This window comes from Anomaloglossus baeobatrachus, chromosome 1 (genome assembly GCF_048569485.1).
Source record: "Anomaloglossus baeobatrachus isolate aAnoBae1 chromosome 1, aAnoBae1.hap1, whole genome shotgun sequence".
Lineage (NCBI taxonomy): Eukaryota > Metazoa > Chordata > Amphibia > Anura > Aromobatidae > Anomaloglossus > Anomaloglossus baeobatrachus.
Window position 1 is genome coordinate 775419739 of NC_134353.1, and position 20683 is coordinate 775440421.

Consider the following 20683-nt stretch of genomic DNA (forward strand, 5'->3'; position numbering starts at 1 on the left):
GTTCAACTTGGCACCTCATTGCAAAGAATTCTCTGAGGAGCTGAAAACAATAATTGTTACTCTACACTAAGATGGCCTAGGCTATTAGAAGATTGCTATCACTCTCAAACTGAGCTGCAGCATGGTGGTCAAGATCATACAGTGATTTAGCAGGTTCCACTCAAAACAGGCTTGGTCATGGTTAACCAAAGAAGATGAGTGCTCAGCATCATATCCAGAGGTTGTCTTTTGAAAATAAGGTATGCACACCAGTGACTATGTAAGGGGAATACATGAAATAGCAGAAACTGCTGTGTGAATACTGACTTGAAAAATCCAATAGCTATATGCAAGAGTGAATATGTGAAAAATGGAATCTGCATTACTGCCATGAACATATGAATCAAGAGAAATTTAGCTACTGAATTGATCAATGCAATAGAGCCCCAACACTACGCCAAAGTATTTCTCTACGTTGGGGTCCCTAGCTTGTGTGTGTCCTCTCATGCAGTTAAAAAACCTACCGTGTATGGGAAGCTGAGACCCAGGCTATTTATGCGTATGATATGGATTGGCAATAGGTGTGGTTGGGGAGGGTTCACAAATGAAAAAATACTAACAAATAGGAATAACGTTTGGAACACCATTCTATTTGTTAGTATTTTTTCGTTTGTGAACCCTCCCCAACCACACCTATTGCCAATCCATATCATACGCATAAATAGCCTGGGTCTCAGCTTCCCATACACGGTAGGTTTTTTAACTGCATGAGAGGACACACACAAGCTAGGGACCCCAACGTAGAGAAATACTTTGGCGTAGTGTTGAGGCTCTATTGCATTGATCAATTCAATAGCTAAATTTCTCTTGATTCATATGTTCATGGCAGTAATGCAGATTCCATTTTTCACATTTTCACTCTTACATATAGCTATTGAATTTTTCATGTCAGTATTCACACAGCAGTTTCTGCTATTTCATGTATTCCCCTTACATAGTCACTGGTGTGCATACCTTATCTCCCCATAGTGATGTTTTTTTAGGTTTTTGCTCCCAGTTCGGACTTAGAATGGTGTTCTAAACGTTATTCCTATTTGTCTTTTGAAAATAGACATATTAATGATGCCAACATTGCTACAGAGGTTAAAGGGTTTGGGGGGTCAGCCTGTCAGTGCTCAGACCATACACCACACACTACATCAAATTAGTCTGCAGGGCTGTCGTCCTAAAAGGAAACCTGTTTTAAAGATGATGCACAAGAAAGCCCACAAAGAGTTTTCTGAAGACAAGCAGACAAAGGTCATAGATTATTGAAACCATGAGCTGTGGTCTGATGAGACCAAGATAAACTTATTTGGTTCAGATGGTGTCAAACGTGTGTTGTGGCAACCAGATGAGGAGTACAAAGGCAAGTATGTCTTACCTACAGTGAATCATGGTGGTGAGAGTGCCTTGGTTTGGGGCTGCATAAGTGATCCTGGCTGAAGAGGACTCTAGTGACAACCTGTAAGGCTCTAGTGAACTCCATGCCCCAAAGAGTTAAAGCAGCATTTGCAAGTAATGCTGACCACACAAAATATTGATCATTGCCATGATAAAGGTTTAGCTGAAACGCGTCTTGCCGTGCGCTCTACAGCAGTAATTTTTCATCTTTGCCTGTATTTGTACTATGCTGCTATTGAAAAGATTTTTTAATCTACATTTGAAATAAAGAAAAAGATTTTTTATTCATCACAAGCCTGGCTCGCTGGATTTATCCTACCTTTATATCAATTGCTGGCAAGAGCTCCTGCCATTTATCCGATGCTGAGTGTCTGTATGACATAGCTGCCTATTCACTGAATCAACTTGGTAAGCTGGCATTTTTTCTTTTTTCATGCATTTTTATGGTTCATAAAATTGACCAGAATAGTGGATCCTGTGATGGTCTGTGTGGAAATTGGCCATGTCCACTGGCACACAGGATATCATGGTTCGCTGTTCTCTCTGTGCTTTTTATGGCACACATGAAGCAATGATACGCTCATCTGGACAAGCCCTAAGGCTATGTGCGCACTTAGCTTTTTTACCTGCTTTTCCACTGCTTTTTCAACTGCAGCGTTTTCATGCCAAAATTCTTGCGTTATGCTTTTCAAGCAAAGTCAATGGGACATTGAGCTTTCTTATGCGCACTTTGCTGTTCAAAACGCTGCGTTTAATTTGCATAAATTTGGGCAAAAACTCAGCATTTCAAGAAGCAACACGTCAATTGTTTTTGCCAATTTGGCTGCGTTTCCCATCCATTCAATTTAATACAAAACTGCAGCGTTTCTAAAAGCACCGGAAAAGCACTAAACACTCATGAAAACCGCAAGGTGCACATAGGCTATTTTCTTTGCGTTTTACATGCATTTTTAAAGCCAAAAGCATTGTCCTTTCTGCCAGAGGATGCTTTTTGAACTGCAACTACCTCGTCGCAAAGTGCGCACATAGCCTTAGGGTAAGAGTACACATATGTATAAAATGGATCAACACAGTTGATTCCAATCAGAACAATTATTTGATTGGTGAAATTTAGAAAATACGTGTTTTGAAATTTTATCCCATATTCTCCAGTTAACAAAAATCTTTCTGTTGAAAAAGGTTTCTAGAACATTCATATAGAGGTCATTCATCCTTTGTCTGTTACCAGTGAACATAACTAAAGGGATCGTCTATAATGATATAGTCCCTTTTAATTTGCTGAGTTCTTTAGTCACTGGCTCCAAATTTTCTTTTCATTAAAGTATAATGATTATTTTAACATTTTCAAGTGAATTTCTTTTGTGAATGAAGTAAAGTAGAACTTCTTTGTGATGACCACCTACATTTGATGAGAAAACTGGCCTTTTAGAATGGCTGTTGTCTCAAAGAATATGGCCAATAGGCAAATGATATTCTACATTCGAAGAGAATATTCTGGGCTGGGTTAGGGCTGGATGATTTTGACAAAAAATAAAATCTCAGTTTTTTTTATTTTTTAAATTATATACGATGTTCGATTTTAATATAAATTTTTTTTTTAAACTTAGTATAGATAAGAAAATAAAGGCTGCACTCTCTTCCCGTGACCGTTCTGTGGCAACACTTCCTGGAATTCTTGCCAGCCTTTGAATCCTGACACTCAATAAAAATGTGTCCCCACATTTTTCCACACAAGCGCCAAGAGATGAAAGTATATGGCAGTGTACACATGTAGCGTTTTTTATGCATTTCTTTTCTGCTAGTGTTCACATGTTTTCTGCAAGAATAAATGCACCAAAAAGCACAGTTCAACAGCGTCTTTAAAGGACAATATGGGCAGGAGTTTTGTCACATAAAGTATTGCACAAACTTCGCAGACTGTCATAGTGTTGAGCCCTATTCAGATTGCAGATTCTAATGCAGGCTTCACACGGTACGATCTATCGTGCGATTGCACGACCGATCGTACCCGCTCCCGTCATTTGTGTGTCATGGGCAAATCGCTGCCCGTGTCGTACAAAGTCGTTAAACCGCCGTCACGTTCACTTACCTGCTGAGTGATCTCGCTGTGGGCAGCGAACATCCTCTTCCTGAAGGGGGAGGGTCGTTCGGCGTCACAGCGACGTCACACAGCCGCCGGCCAATAGAAGCGGAGGGGCGGAGATGAGCGGGAGGTAAACATCCCGCCCACCTCCTTCCTTCCGCATAGCCGGTGGGTGCCGCGGGACGCAGGTAAGCTGTGTTCATCGTTCCCGGGGTGTCACACGGAGCGACGTGTGCTGCCACGGGAACGATTAACAACCGGCGCTATTAAGAATAAACGATTTTTTAAAAATAAGCGACGAATACATGATCGACTATTTTTTACTGATTTGCGATCGCACGTAGGTGTCACACAAGACGACGTCGTGAACGATGTCGGATGTGCGTTATGAAAACCGTGACCCTGACGATGCATCGCACGATAGATCATCTCGTGTGACGCCTGCATAGCAATCCGCCCAATGGTTTCCATGGTATCTGCGATCAACACAGGCAGACTCGGGTGTCAGCCTGCTGTATTCTGATTCATGCAGGCTAGCATGAGTTAATCTCTGCTGGTATGCTTGCTCCTTTGGTCACATGTTGTGGGGAGGCCTATCACATATGCTGTTCTCCTATTTATGCTAGTTCAAACCTTCCACCCATACTAGCTAAAGTTTATTCTATGTTGAACTTTGAGGTGTAGTGTCTCAGACTAAGGCCGGCTTTGCACACTACGACATCGCAGGTGCGATGTCGGTGGGGTCAAATCGAAAGTGACGTACATTTCGACGTCACTTGCGATGTCGTAGTGTGTAAAACCTTTTTGATACGATGAACGAGCGCAAAAGCGTCGTTATCGTATAATCGGTGTAGTCTCCGACATTTCCATAATGCCGGTGCAGCGACAGGTACGATGTTGTTCCTCGTTCCTGCGGCAGCATACATCGCTGTGTATGAAGCCGCAGGAGCGGGGAATATCACCTTACCTGCGTCCCGGCTGCTATGAGAAGGAAGGAGGTGGGCGGGATGTTTACATCATGCCCATCTCCGCCCCTCTGTTGCTATTGGCCGTGTGACGCCGCATGACCCGCCCACTTAGGAAGGAGGTGGTTCACCGGCTAGAGCGACATCGCAGGACAGGTGAGTGCATGTGAAGCTGCCATAGCGATAATGTTTGCTACGGCAGCTATCACAAGATATCGCACGTACGACGGGGGCGGGGACTATCGCGCTCGACATCGCAGCATCGGCTTGTGATGTCGCAGCGTGCAAAGTACCCCTAAGGCTATGTGCCCACGTTGCGTTCTATCGCTGCAGAAATAGTCCTTACTGAAAAGCCGATTTCATGTGCTCTGATAGCAGCCTCTCCCATAGACAGAGCGGGGTCTGCATGCAGAGCACACGAAAGAAGTGACATGTCACTTCTTAGAACACAACACTTCGGCAGTAGCCGAAGCACTGCGTTCTAATACGTCACGTGGGCATGGATTAGGCACAATCTTCATAGATTGTGCTGGGCACGCAGGACGCATGCAGTTACGCTGCGGTGCAGATCGCATAATAAGCAAAGTAAAAGTATAATAGAAACATGGGCACCACTTCTGCATTATTCAACCACTCCTGGTTTTGGCTACAAATACTGAGGAAAAATACTGACCACATACATACTGAACTTGTGCTTTAGCACATTCCTTATGAATCAATCAATTACAAATTTCCGTAAAGGGAATCTGCCATGCTGGTTAACACTAATAACCTGCAGATGTGCGATTAATAATGTTAGAAATGTGCCCGGTTGCCATACTAAATGTATACCAGTGAGGATTTGGCTGTCCAAGGGTCAGGGCGCCCTTACAACTGCGAGCAGTGACTGTAGTCACAACAGCACTACTGTATGACTGAAAGCCGGTGACTACGGGAGGCACAAAGTTCATTTACTCTCAGATGCTGAACTTTAAGTATGGAGGCAAAGCTTCTTTCTAATGCGATTAACCTGCAGATTAACCCTATATCTGCAGGTTGATAGCTTTATTTGACGTGACTGTTTCCTTTTAAGTTGAAGATTGGGGGGTTCACAGACAAGGGGTCTGGAATTATATTTAGTACATGTTATAGATGGAAAAGAGTAAAGGGAAAAAGCCAAAGGGAAACTAAACACAAAAAAAATGGAGAGTATGAGGGCTTTACACTTACCTCCTTTGCTGCACAGATCATACAAGCTAGAAACAGAAGATAGGGGTTAACCTTGATAAGTACTGAAAAATAAGGAGATGAGGGCATGGAAGTAGGAAACACATGAATTCAGCTGTAATTATCATTATTTTACAGCTCATAGTGAATGCAGCTGATGTCTTTTGATCAGAATTATGGGCTGTAGACATGGATCACTTATAATCATAATGATTTAGTGTGGTTTTCCAAAATTGTTCTTTATTTTTTGATAAGCTGTACAGAAAATATTAAAAGTCAAGTTGGCAACCCTGATTCAGCACCGCTACCAAGGAGACTAAATGTGGTGGACATGAGTTCGTGTTGGGGGGGGGGGTTTATCGGCTGAGTAGAAAATTCATCAGACATAATTTCAGAGACAAAATAAAAAGGTTATGCTAGTAGCCTGAAGATCAGAGAGAGGCATCTTAATCAATACTCAATATTACTTAACCACAGTATTCCTGTTTGTAGCAAAAATGATGGTTTCCTATGGATGCCAGCCACGGGCTGGCTTTCACAGAAAGTACCATCATGACAGGCACTGGGGTCTTCAGTTGTCCACCGGCTGTCACAGCAACACATCCATGTCCTGCAATTGAGTCATGTGAGGGCAGATGAGCAGTTAGAATGGCGCGCTGTAAATGCTGCTGACACGGATGGACCGCAACATTTAACTGGTTAATAGCCAATGGCAGAGCCCTACTCCACACTCGCCTGTTAGAGGCAGATAGAGGTTCAGCTGGCAAGACCGCATCAAAGTCAGGGAGACGTACCAGCATATCTTATGTGTCTGTTTAAATTATTTTTAATCTTTTCTGTGTGGTAGTATCATTTCTGACGAGGACATTTTCACAAATTATTTTTTTTTTTATGTTCTTCTTTTGAACCACAATTGGAAACTAATGTCTGATTTTCATTAGTTGATATTCATTAAATATAAATTGAAAATTACTTTTGTAAGTTATTTCAGTGACCATTGTGGGTACTTTAAAGGTGTTGTCCGGTCTAAAATGACAAGTCTGTAAGTGTATTGAGCAAGACCACAACAATCTAGCCAGATTCTGGCAGGGAGAATGCATATCACATACTCGCAGCCACGTGACCACTGTTCTCAGTGCTGACGACAGTGTGTATGATGTGAGGGTTCACAAGTCTGCAGTCACAGAGTGATTTCAGGCCCGTCATTTTTGGCTAGACACCCCTATAAAAACATACCAATAATTGTGTCCATGTCTTTTCATTACTGGTAGCTAACAGATGGAGAAATTTAAGAAAAACAAATCCTGGAGTGCTACTACTATATTGGGACATTATATGACTGTTTCCTTCTTTACACTCCTTTCAAAACTATTGACGGAGGAGTAAATATTGTCGAAAAAATCAATTTGAAACATCATGTACTCTTCTTTTCAGATGTAGCTGGAATTCTAGCACATTATGCTTAATGTTTCACCCCATTGTGTTATGTTGAACAAATGGGATAATAGATATTTTTGTATTTTCAAAGTAAAAAAATATCTCTGTTTACGTCTGATAAAGTATTGTTATTGATTTCTTACATCAGTCATCAGTTTGTGATCAGCTCCTGATAAATTGTAATAAATAGGCCGGAGTACATTATAATCAGACTGTGCCAGCTCACCTGCCATAATGAGACGATCATATTCCGATAGATCCCTACATTGATATTATAGTTGTATAACAGAACTCATTACATAGATTTTACATCATGAATGAAGTTTGTGGATAACACTGTATTATTTTCTATTTGTTTCAGTTTGTTTTAGAACAAGTGGATATCACACACCCGGAGAACACGGCCTGGTATGAGCGCTATAAACATGATATTCCTGTATTTCATCTAAACGGACAGTTCCTGATGATGCACAGAGTAAACATTAAGAAATTGGAGAGATACCTAAGCAAGCTCGAGCGGGAAGATGACGTCAAATGACTCATGAGATGTCTTCTTTTTACTTATTTGATGGAAATATAATATAATTTCATTTATTTACACATAATTACTGAACATTGGACTGTTTGCAGTACAGAGTTTACCATACACAATGACGCAGTAGAACTATAGCAATACAAACAAAACTCATGCTAAGAATGTAAATTATTGTATTGATGGTCAGAATGCAGTCCAGCTGTCCAGATATAGACTGAAACTGATATTGTTTATATACTGTTTTCTGTGCCCATAGATATTCTAGTGTCTTCATGAAATTTGTACATTGAGATCAGAATTAATTTTATATTGATCCTGTGGGCAAAAAGGTGCAAAAAAAATTGAAATAGTTATATTATTCCAACTGAAGCATTTATTAACAGGCATGCACCTAGGAACAATAATCATTTAACGGATACAAAATAAAATGTTACTAATATGTTAGACCTTTTAGTGTTCTTCAATATACTGTATAGCGTGCCATAAGATTGCTGTGTTCTGTCTAAAGGAGCCTACCTAAAAAGAATACATAATACTGCATATACCATACATATGTAAGATGTGTATTTTATAGCTGCACTGTGGGAGAATGTAATGAAGTACAGATAAAAGAGGTAGAATTAGATGCACTGAGATGTCTAATTGCCGTTCCAGGTCAGAAGGTGCCAAGTGCTGGCGGCAATTGGCAAGTGAGGAATATTCTATTGCAGGTATAAGTGAGGAAAGCGTTATCAGGGCAACTAGTCACCCGACTGGTAGAAAGGCTCCTTAAGTAGTAGAAAGTCATAGTCAGGCTCCTTACAACCAGGAAGATTCTTAGAAGGCATCATCAGGATCATGGAAGCAGCTGGTGGGTGGGGACATGGCTCAGGAAAAGTAATACAATTTCAGGGTTTTAAAGGGTTAAGTAGTGATGTCTAGGAACTTAAGACCTCATCATAGGTAACAAGGTTTTTAGTGGGCAAGGAAGTCCATGGCATAAGAAGAGATGCCTGGTGTGCAGGGAGGCAGGTGGCCAAATGTATATATGGCAGTGAGGCAGCAGTGGCATATGGTGAAGGTGACCATAGACAGCACAGAGAGGTGGTACAAAAAATATAGTAAGGCTGCTACCTTAGCCATAAAGCAAAAGGTATAGCACTTAACCACAGTTCAATAGGGATTAGCTCCGTTCCTGTATTTAGAACTCACCACGCTCTTTTCAAACTACACATTTATAGTCCTCTCCAGCACACACCAGGGATCAATAGGATTACTAATCCAATGCTAGTATCACTGTGCGCTGCTGCCCCATATACCGAGACCCTCTGTCACACAACGATTTGGAGGGACACACTTCTAGATCCCTTTTGCCAACCTGGTCAGGTGTGGGGGGGAATTTTTAGAAATATCACCATTTTAATTTACATAAGGTTGTTTCCAGTTTTTAAACCAGTTAAAAGACAAAAAGAGCACTACCTTCCACTTTTCTTAAATGCGTGTAGGCTCAGCCTGTCCAACTAATCCCAATAAGCTGGCAGCCATTAGAAAAAGGCAGCACTGGCAGATGTTGTGTCAGTACTGGAAGGCAGGACAATAACCAAACGCCACAGGAGGTAGAAGAAGGAGGAGGCAGCATGGACATGTTGTGATTGGTTTTCCCCTCACTAAATAGGCAGGCCAGATATGACATCACAATAAGGGAAAATGAGAGAACAGCGAGTCCTAAGCAACTGCTGCAAGTAAGCTACAGAAACACTTGCAGTACTGGACTAGGACACTGCTTCTCTCTCCTACCCCTGAGAATCCACTCCTAGTTTTGACTCAAATAGCTGCACCAAAATTGCCATTTGTGATTTCAGCCACAGGCTGCTGCTGCTAAACACAGACTTATTTTAGTGATATTTTCTGAATTTTAACCATTTACCAAAATTTTAACCAGTCTAAAGAAACACATTGGGGCAGATTTACAAAGCACCCAAAACCTGCTTTACGTGGCTTGCACTACATGTCTTACCACTATTTCCAACTCGCTCAGCAAAAGAGCATAGATTATCCTCCGTGTTATGGTTTAAAATGCAACACTGTGTAGCAAATTCGCTAAAAAAAATAAATGTTGAAGACAGATATCCACTTTAATAGTTGAAATGAAAAAAGCTTGTTGCAAAAAGTCTGTGTGCAGCTGTAGCCTTAGGGTATGTCTTGTATTACTTACTAGTGCGGGCACATTCATTATGGCCGGCCACACACAGCTGCTGGTGTTTGAAGGATCGATTTCAGCTGTTCTTTTGTTGTACCATGAAGCTGTACACTTCCCGATACTCTGAACAAATTGATCTAAATACACTAAATTAACTGAAAGAAACACCAAAGGTCAACTACCTCTACAACAATTTACTTTATCTGGTCTGTTAAGGTTTCTTGCTTCTTTGTTTTTTTCTTTTTATTTAGCTTCTATTTATATAAGTGTACATTATTTGTATTAAAATGTCGTATAATATTCTTCAATATTCCATGCGCTACCTCATGTCAGTAGAGAAAAACCCATATAATGTGAATTGAATATAAGCTTAATAACAATTGTCATTGAACTAACCTTGATCATTGATAGTCCAAATAGAGATTATTAGTAGAGTGTGGCAACCACACTGGTAGTTGTGGCCCCTGGACCAGAGCGATGTGAACCTCTTAGTACCTGCTGCATCCACAGCTCCTCTTCTGATTAATAGACCCCTGTGACGTAATCAGAGCATCGCACCTCAACATAATGACATTATGAGTGTCACGATGTTGTCTGCAGGATACACTGTGTGCAGAATTATTAGTCAAATGAGTATTTTGATCACATGATACTTTTTATACATGTTTTCCTACTCCAAGCTGTATAGGCTTGAGAGCCAACTACCAATTAAGTAAATCAGGTGATGTTCATCTCTGTAATGAGGAGGGGTGTGGTGTAATAACATCAACACCCTATATAAGGTGTGCTTAATCATTAGGCAAATTCCTTTCCTTTGGCAAAATGGGTCAAAAGAGAGATTTGACGGGCTCTGAAAAGTCCCAACATTGTGAGATGTCTTGCAGAGGGATGTAGCAGTCTTGAAATTGCCAAACTTTTGAAGTGTGATCAGTGAACAATCAAGCGTTTCATGGCAAATAGCCAACAGGGTCACAAGAAGCGTATTGGCAAATAAGGCGCAAAATAACTGCCCATGAATTGAGGAAAATCAAGCGTGAAGCTGCCATGATGCCATTTGCCACCAGTTTGGCCGTATTTCAGAGCTGCAATGTTACTGGAGTATCAAAAAGCACAAGGTGTGCCATACTCAGGCACATGGCCAAGGTAAGGAAGGCTGAAAAACGACCACCTTTGAACAAGAAACATAAGATTAAACATCAAGACTGGGCTAAGAAATATCTTAAGACTGATTTTTCAAAGGTTTTATGGACTCATGAAATGAGAGTGACTCTTGATGGGCCAGAGGCTGGATCAGTAAAGGGCAGAGAGCTCCACTCCGACTCAGACGCCAGCAAGGTAGAGGTGGGGTACTGGTATGGGCTGGTATCAGCAAAGATGAACTTGAGGGACCTTTTCGGGTTGAGGATGGCGTGAAGCTCAACTCCCAGACCTACTGCCAGTTTCTGGAAAACAACTTCAAGCAGTGGTACAGGAAGAAGTCGGTATCGTTCAAGAAAAACATGATTTTCATGCAGGACAATGCTCCATCACATGCATCCAACTACTCCACAGCGTGGCTAGCCAGTAAAGGTCTAAAAGATGAAAAAATAATGACATGGCCCCCTTGTTCACCTGGTCTGAACCCCATAGAAAACCTATGGTCCCTCATAAAATGTAAGATCTACAGGGAGGGAAAACAGTACACCTCTCGGAACAGTGTCTGGGAGGCTGTGGTGGCTGCTGCACGCAGTGTTGATCATAAACAGATCAAGCAACTGACAGAATCTATCGATGGCAAGCTGTTGAGTGTCATCATAGAGAAAGGTGGCTATATTGGTCACTAATTTTTTAGGGTTTTGTTTTTGCATGTCAGAAATGTTTGTTTCTAAATTTTGTGCAGTTATATTGGTTTACCTGGGGAAAATAAACAAGTGAGATGGGAATATATTTTGTTTTTATTCAGTTGCCTAATAATTCTGCACAGTAATAGTTACCTGCACAAACAGATATCCTCCTAAGATAGCCAAATCTAAAAAAAAAAAAACACTCCGACTTCCAAAAATATTGAGCTTTGATATTTGAGTCTTTTGGGTTGATTGAGAACATAGTTGTTGATCAATAATAAAAAAATACTCTAAAATACAATTTGCCTAATAATTCGGCACACAGTGTAGTGAGGGACAGGGTGCTCCTATACTGTCCCTCACGCTAGGAGACCCTAAGCTATCTCTGACCTGCAGGTGGAGATGCCAGAGTGCCATGCCTTACTTTTCTCCGGATTAGATCTAATCTGTTTCCTCCCCCAGGAATGGAAAGGGGCAGGAGTGTGATGGAAACATAGATTAAGGACAGACAGGGCAAACCCAAAACACTTCAAACTCAGAGGAATAAACAGTAAGAGACAAAAGAGAAAAGCAAAGCAGGAGGGCAGCATCAAAAAGACAACATGGGTTAGCACCACAATCGCAGTAATGCACAACAACCTCTAGTAAGGCTATGTGCGCACGTTGCGTAATTGCATGCAGTTACGCTGCGATCTGCACCGCAGCGTAACTGCATGCGTCCTGCGTACCCAGCATAATCTATGAAGATTATGCAGGAGACGTGCGCAAGTGGCGTATTAGAGCGCAGCGCTTCGGCTGCTGCCCGAAGCGCGCGTTCGAAGAAGTGACATGTCACTTATTCCGTGCGCTCTGCATGCATCCCCCGCTCTGTCTATGGGAGGGGCTGCAGTCAGAGTGCATGAAATTGGCTTTTTTTTTTTTTCATTACGGACTCTTTCTGCAGCGATTTGAAGCGCACGTGTGCTGTTCAAATCGCTGCAGAAATTTCTGCAGGGACAGAACGCTACGTGCGCACATAGCCTATGTATGAATCACAACATCTCAACAGACAATAGTCCAGCTAGCATTTATAGTAGAGGAGTGAACATGACTGGTTTCACTACAGAATGTGATCAAAGAGAACTAACAAACAGCCCAGCACAGATTAACTCTTGATACCTTGCCTAAAGGGTGCTTTACCCACTGCGACATCGCTAACGATATATTGTCGGGGTCACGTAGTTAGTGACGTACATCCGGCGCCGTTAGCGACATCGCAGCGTGTGACACCAAGGAGCGACGATCAATGAGCGCAAAAACGTGAAAAATCGTTGCTCGTTGACACGTCGCTCCTTTCCCAAATATCGTTGCTGCTGCAGGTACGATGTTGTTCGTCGTTCCTGCGGCAGCACACATCGCTACGTGTGACACCACAGGAACGATGAACATCTCCTTACCTGCGTCCACCGGCAATGAGAAAGGAAGAAGGTGGGCGTCATGTTCCGGCCGCTCATCTCCGCCCCTCCTCTGCTATTGGACGGCTGCCGTGTGACGTCGCTGTGACGCTGCATGAACTGCCCCCTTAGAAAGGAGGCGGTTCGCCGGCCAGAGCGACGTTGCAGGGAAGGTAAGTCCGTGTGACGGGTGTTAGCGAAGTTGTGCGCCTCGGGCAGCGATTTGCCCGTGACGCACAACTGACGGGGGCGGGTATGCTCGCTAGCGATATCGGTACCCATATCGCAGCGTGTAAAGTACCCTTAAGTCTGTAGTTCAACCCCCATGTCTCCCTGGGCTGATCACAGACATCAGAGAAGTTAGCAGGCAGAGTGCCAGAATCTGTACTTTCACAGATCCTGACGCTGCCATGACAGTTGACGAAAATTCATTTTTTGAAAATGAGGCCTACTTATTGAAAGAGGCATTGGTATGTCACCAGTACCAAGTGGTTCTCAATGCTCTGATCCAGTAGCGACAAACTACAAACATGACCGCTGCACGAAACTAGAAAACTGGTTGAACTAGATGGACCTATATCTCTTTCCAACCTGCGTAACTATATAACTATTGTCTTTTATGAATAATTTAGTGACAAAATCTATAATTGGTGGAGGAAGGTTATACTAGATGAACCTAGATCTTTTTTCAACCCATGTAACTACAGTTGAAACTAGAAGTTTACATACGCTATCTAAAAAGACACATATGCAAGTTTTTCTCACTATCTGATCTGAAATCAGAATAATTTTGGTAATTAGGCTTACCAAAATTACCATATTTTTTGGTTTATAAGACGCACCCCAAATTTAGAGAAAAAAATGGGGGAAAAAGGGTCCGTTTTATAATCTGGTGGTGTTTTACCGGAGGGGGGCGGCAGAGGTGGTGGAGCGGTGTCACAGGAGGCAGGGGCATTGGTGGAGCAGGGCACTGGTGCAGCGGGTGTCCCAGATGCTCGCTGCGGGCAGTTTGAGGCAGGCAAGATCCAGAAACTGCTGTGGGCTGCGGGCCGCTGTGCTGGTGCCCTGGTGAGGCAGGGGCCATCCTTAGATGCTGGGGGCCGCTGTGCGGCTTCAAATAATGGCGCTTGGAGTTGGCATGTGCGCAGATTAAGCTATCGGTTCAATGACAAGCAGAGATCTCATCTATGCACGTGCCACCTTCGGGCGCCAGTAATTTCGCTGCTGGGCTGGAGGCGGATGTGCGCAGATGAAATCTTAAGCTGACAGCTTCATCTGCGCACACGCCGACTCCTGCGCACGTGCCAATTATTTGAAGCTGCACCGCCAACCTAAGGATGGCCACTGCCTACAAGCACAGTGGCCCCCAGCAGCCACCAGCTCAGAGGCCCCGAGCACAGGAGCTGCCACCTGCACAGTAGCTGCCAGCACAGCGCAAGCAGCCCCCAGCAAAACACCGGCAGCCCATAGCATTGTCCCTGCCTCCTGCCAGCCTTCTTCACTACCTCTGGGTAAGCTACATTTGGATAAACAAAAGCAAAATCTTCAAGCAGGATGATAGCGCCCAGTAGTCCTAAATTGTGCAAATACAATAGCAGGGACTAAAACTTAACCTTTAATCTAACATATAAAATGGAGTATCAAAGTGCAGTACATTATACAAAATACAAGCTGCAAAAAGGGCAATAATATGGATAATTCCCACCCGATCTTTCTCCACAGGCAAGGATAAGCACCAATCGTAAGGAGAGGAATCACAGACTGGAATGAACAGGGTCAGCAGTCAGTTTATCATGTATCAGCCCCTATCGTGCCCCGTAAATAGACTTATGCCCTGACAAGGTCAGCACCCTAGTAAGCTGTCTGCCCCGCAACCTCATCAAAGAAACCCCCTCCCGACGCGTTTCCCTCTCAATAAAGAGAGTTCATCAGGGGAGAGAAAAAGATGGTACCACCGTCTATCTCTGCACACACAAGTTTTTTTACTTGTTAATTTTTGTACCAATCCCTGCCATTGCGAGTTGATATTTTTCTTTCCCCTGATGAATTCTCTTTATTGAGAGGGAAACGCGTCGGGAGGGCGTTTCATTGATGAGGTTGCGGGGCAGACAGCCTACTAGCGTGCTGCCCTTGTCAGGGCGTAAGTCTATTTACGGGGCACGATAGGGGCTGATACATGATAACCTGACTGCTGACCCTGTTCATTCCAGCCTGTGATTGATATCCTTACGATTGGTGCTTATCCTTGCCTGTGGAGAAAGATCGGGTGAGATTTATCCATATTATTTCCCTTTTAGCACCTTGTATTTTGTCTAATGCATTGCACTCAATTTTATATGTTATATTAAAGGTTACGTTTTAGTCCCTGCTATTGCATAAGCTACATTTGGGTTATAAGATGTACCCCTCATTTTCTTCCCAAATTTTTAGAGGGAAAAGTCTACCTTTTAATCCGAAAAATACGGTATTTATATTTGCCAAATGCCAGAATTATGAGAGAATATTTTAAGGCATTTTTATTATTTTCTGCAAAGTCAAAAGTTTACATACACTAAGGGGTACTTTGCACGTTGCGACATCGCTACTGCGATATCGCCGGAGTCAAATCAAAAGTGACGCACATCCGGCGCCGGTAACGACGTTGCAACGTGTAAAGCCTAGATGCGACGATAAACGATCGCAAAAGCGTCGTAAATCGGTGATCTGTGTAGTGTCGGACATTTCCATAATATCGCTGCAGCGACAGGTATGATGTTGTTCCTCGTTCCTGCGGCAGCACACATCGCTGTGTTTGAAGCTGCAGGAGCAAGGAACATCTCCTTACCTGCCTCCACCGACTATGCGGAAGGAAGGAGGTGGGCGGGATGTTTACATCCCACTCATCTCCGCCCCCTCCGCTTCTATTGGCCGCCTGCCGTGTGACATCGCTGTGACACCGCACTATCCACCCCCTTAGGAAGGAGGCGGGTTGCCGGCCAGAGTGACGTCGCAGGGCAGGTAAGTGCATGTGAAGCTGCCGTAGCGATAATGTTTGCTACGTCAGCTATCACAAGATACCGCATGTGCGATGGGGGTGGGTACTATCACGCTCGGCTTCGCTATCATCGGCTAGCGATGTCGCAGCGTGCAAAGTACCCCTAAGAGTACTATGCCTTTAAACAATATGGGCAGTTCATATGATGATGTCATGTCTTTGGAAGCTTCTGATATGTTTATTGGCAACATCTGAGTTAATTAGAGACGCACCTGTGGATGTATGGTAATATACACCTGAAACACACTGCTTCTTTGTGTAGCATTGTAGGAAAGTCAAAAGAAATCAGCCAAGATCTCAGGAAGAAAATTGTGGACTTGCACACCTCTGGTTCATCCTTGGGTGCAGTTTCCAGAAACCCTAAGGTGCCTTGTTCATCTGTACAAACAATTTTATGCAAGTACAAACAAGGTGGGAATGTTCAGCCATCATACCGCTCAGGAAGGAGATGGGTTCTGTGTACCAGAGATGAACGTGCTTTGGTCAGACACGTGCATATCAACCCAAGAACAAAAGCAAAAGACCTTGTGAAGATGCTGGCGGAAACTGGTAAGATTGTGTCATTTTCCACAGTGAAACGAGTACTTTATCAACATGGGCTGAAAGGCCACTCTGTCAGGAGGAAGCCATTACTCAAAATAAAAAAGCCAGAATAATGTTTGCAAATGCACACAGGAACAATGACTTTCACTTTTGTAGACATGTCCTATGGTCTGACAAAGCTAAAATTGAACTATTTGGCCACAATGACCGTCATTATGTTTGGAGGAAAAAGGGAGAAGCTGTGAAGCCTAAGAACACCATTCAAACTGTGAAACACGGGGATGGCAGCATCATGTTGTGGGGTTGTTTTGCTGCAGGAGGGACTGTTGCACTTCAGAAAATAGATGGCATTATGAGGAAAGAAGATTATGTGGCAATAGATTTCAAGACATCTGCCAGGAACTTAAAGCTTTGGCAGAAATGTGTCTTCCAAATGGACAATGACCAGAAGCATACTGCCAAACTGGTTACAAAGTGTCTTAGGCTAAGTTCACATTTCCGTTGATTTGTATCAGTCACATGCGTCGCTTGACGCATGTGACTGATGCGCTGTTCAACGCTGTACAACGGATGGCAAAGAACAGAATTCTTTGTCGGATTCCGTTGTGTGTGGGGGGCGGAGTTCTGGGGCAGAGCCGAGCGGGGGGCGGGGCCAGGCGCTGAGGATGTCAGTGGAAGTGCTGCGGTCTGCATGGCTGGGGACAGGTGAGTGTATCTGTGAGTGAGTGAGTGTGTGTATGTGCATGTATGTATGTATGTATGTATGTATGTGTGTGCACATGCAAAGTGCGGGAGGGGGCGGAGCCGAGCGGGGGGCAGGGCCAGGCGCTGAGGATGTCAGTAGAAGTGCTGCGGTCTGCATGGCTGGGGACAGGTGAGTGTATCTGTGAGTGAGTGTGTGTATGTGCATGTATGTATGTATGTATGTGTGTGCACATGCAAAGTGCGGGAGGGGGCGGAGCCGAGCGGGGGGCGGGGCCAAGCGCTGAGGATGTCAGTGGAAGTGCTGCGGTCTGCATGGCTGGGGACAGGTGAGTGTATGTGTGAGTGAGTGAGTGTGTGTATGTGCATGTATGTATGTATGTATGTGTGTGTGCACATGCAAAGTGCGGGAGGGGGCGGAGCCGAGCAGGGGGCGGGGCCAGACGAGGGTGTCAGTGCTTGTCTGCATGGCTGGGGACAGGTGTGTGTGTGTACATACATGTGCGGAGTGCGGGAGGGGGCGGGGCCGAGCGGGGAAGTGTCGGCCTCCCTGCACACGTAACCAGCCTAAATATCGGGTAACAGCAAAGCACCCGATGTTTACCTTGGTTACCCGATATTTACCTTGGTTACGGGCCTACACCGCTTAGCGCTGGCTCCTTGCACCGTAACCAGGGTAAATATCGGGTAACCAACCAAAGCTGGTGACATGTGCAGGGAGCCAGAGAGCATGCGCAGCGAAATCCGACGGATCGCGCTGCTCAAAAAACGTTACATGCTGCGTTCCTCCCGCCCGGCGGTCAGTCGTTCCACGACTGATCAGTCGGGCGGAGGGTGCAACGCAGCATCACCAGTCACAATCCGCTGCTCATACAAGTCTATGGGAGCAGCGGAATCCGCTAAACGGATTCCGCTGTTTACAAGAGCAGCGGATTGTGACTGATAGATTTTAGCGGAAATGTGAACTTAGCCTTAAGGATAACAAAGTCAATGTTTTGGAGAGCCCATCATAAAGCCTTGATCTCAATCCTATTGAAAATTTATGGGCAAAGCTGAAAAGACAGGTGCGAGCAAGATGACCTACAAACATGGCTCAGTTACACCAGTTCTGTCAGGAGGAATGGGCCCAAATTCCAACCAACTATTGTGAGAAACTTGTCGAAGAATATCCAAAATGTTTGACCCAAGTCATACAGTTTATTTAAGGGCAATGGTACCAAATACTAGTAAAATGTATGTAAACTTTTGACTTTGCACAAAGTAATAAAAATGCCTTAAAACATTCTGTCTCTCATTATATTGGTACTTAGCAAATATAAATAATTTTGGTAATCGTAAGTGACCTAGGTTTATTCTGATTTCATGTCAGATAGTGAGAAAAACTTGCATATGTGTCTTTTTCCATAGTGTATGTAAACTTCTAGTTTCAACTGTATGTAACAAAAGTCTTGCAAATCTTTTTGCTCAACTAAAATGATTAGCAATGGAAAGTTTAGCTATCTAAACAAGTCCATTAAAAAAAACAAACCATTTTATACTGTCCAGGCACAGTACATGTGAGGCAAATTCTATACCATTTCCCAAACAATTTGCAATGTTAGAAATTGTTCATACCGTATTATGAAAATTAACTTTTTATATGTGATCCTCTCCTGAGCAGCTTTACATACGCCATACTTTTATCATAAGAAAATACTCAAAGATAAATATACACTGCATTATATGCTTAGTGTGGAGCCTAAGGGAGCAATGCATGACAATGAGGTTTCTTGATCAGGCATGGTGTAAAATAACAACTAAAGAGTCACAGAGCTAAACAAAAAAGACAAAGCGATAATGACAAATGAAAAAAAGCTGATTTTTCAATATGAGCAGGGAGAATATAATGGTACTTGATAGCCTGAGAACCCTTCAGAATATTCCATATTTCTGTATAAATTTGACTTGTTTGATTTTGTACTTTTTATCTGAGGTCAAAAATTCTAGTGCTCCATTTTTTCATTGAAAGTGATATATCACGCCTGAGAGCTGCAGAAGTATGTGAACCTTTGTTTAAAGTATTTGGTGTGACTAGTGCCGTAACTAGAGTACAATGGGCCCCAGGGTGAAATTTGGACCTGGGCCCCCCTCCGGACGTTGCTCAGATGTATGTTTGTATGTACAGGTACTCATACATCTGAGCTCCTGTACCATTCTAAATAATATAAAGACATATGAATTGCCTCCCCCCTTCATTATGCAGTAATTTCCCCAATCCTGGTACATATGTCTCCCATCCTGGTATCCAGGTATCCAGTCCTCAGCTGTGGCTGACCTCCACCTTGCCGTGCACCTGAATTTGGTTTGTTTTTCCACCTGTCTTGATTTTGGCAATTGGTGCCCGTTCACATTCAGCCATCAAGCCCTGTCCACAAGCTATTTAATTCATGCAGCATTTGCTTGGGCCTGTCCCACCCACAGCCATGATTCAGTCATGGGTACGGGATTGAAAAGCACCAGGCAAGTGCTGCTTTAAACAGTTCTACTTTTTCATATGTGAGGCCGTATGGCACATTTATATAAAAATATTTTAGTGTAGGACTGCCCCAAAGAGATTTGCCATGACGTGGTAGGGTAACTGAAGAAATTGCAATTTTTTGCCAAAAATCTCAAATTTTAAAATAGTACAGTTTGGAATTTTCAGTGCAGTGCACATCTTATAATACATGCCATTTTTGAGTTGAGCTGGTTTATTTGTTTTTTTTTATCCAGTCTTCAGCACATACAAGAGAGGGCAGTACAGTTAGAGATAGTGACTTACAGCTGGCGTTCTTTCTGATGGAGTCATTCACTTTTCCTGTCTGCCTGATTTATATATATATATATATATATATATATATAGAATAAATGGCGCTGTAATAATAAATAATAATAATAATAATCGCACCGTTGCAGCTACAGCCACAAAATTTTGCACACTCACACTTCTGGACCCCGAGAGCGTCATAGGCTATGTTTTGAGGGGAAATTTTAACCCCGCTCTTTACAGTTATTCACCAAAAAACCTGCCTCCATTAAAGCAAATGGAGCTGGGAGCCACAGTGCAGCCAGAACTTCAGAAGAATGCGCGGCCACGCCCTTATATGGAATGTTGGCATGTCACAATGCAGCCAGGGAAAGAGACAGACACAGACAGGGAAAGAAACAGACATAGACAAAGTAAGAGACAGACACAAAGAGACTGACACAGACAAAGAGACAGACTGACAGGGAAAGAGACAGACAGGGCTGAATGTGTGTGTGTGTGTGTGTGTGTGTGTGTGTCCGGGATTGGTATCTGCA

The 20683-nt window shown here is 43.3% G+C and overlaps 1 protein-coding gene across 5 annotated transcripts in view; it reads left to right on the top strand.

Moving 5' to 3' along the window:
- Window positions 1–8092, top strand: part of C1H5orf63 (chromosome 1 C5orf63 homolog) — a 173275-nt gene extending 165183 nt beyond the window's left edge. For all 5 annotated transcript variants that reach the window (XM_075324782.1, XM_075324770.1, XM_075324762.1 and 2 more), the window contains one exon: window positions 7475–8092. In XM_075324782.1, coding sequence (XP_075180897.1) covers window positions 7475–7651 — 177 coding nt within the window. In that variant the 3' untranslated portion in view covers window positions 7652–8092. The remainder of the gene's footprint in view (window positions 1–7474) is intronic.
- Window positions 8093–20683: the final 12591 nt, after the last annotated feature.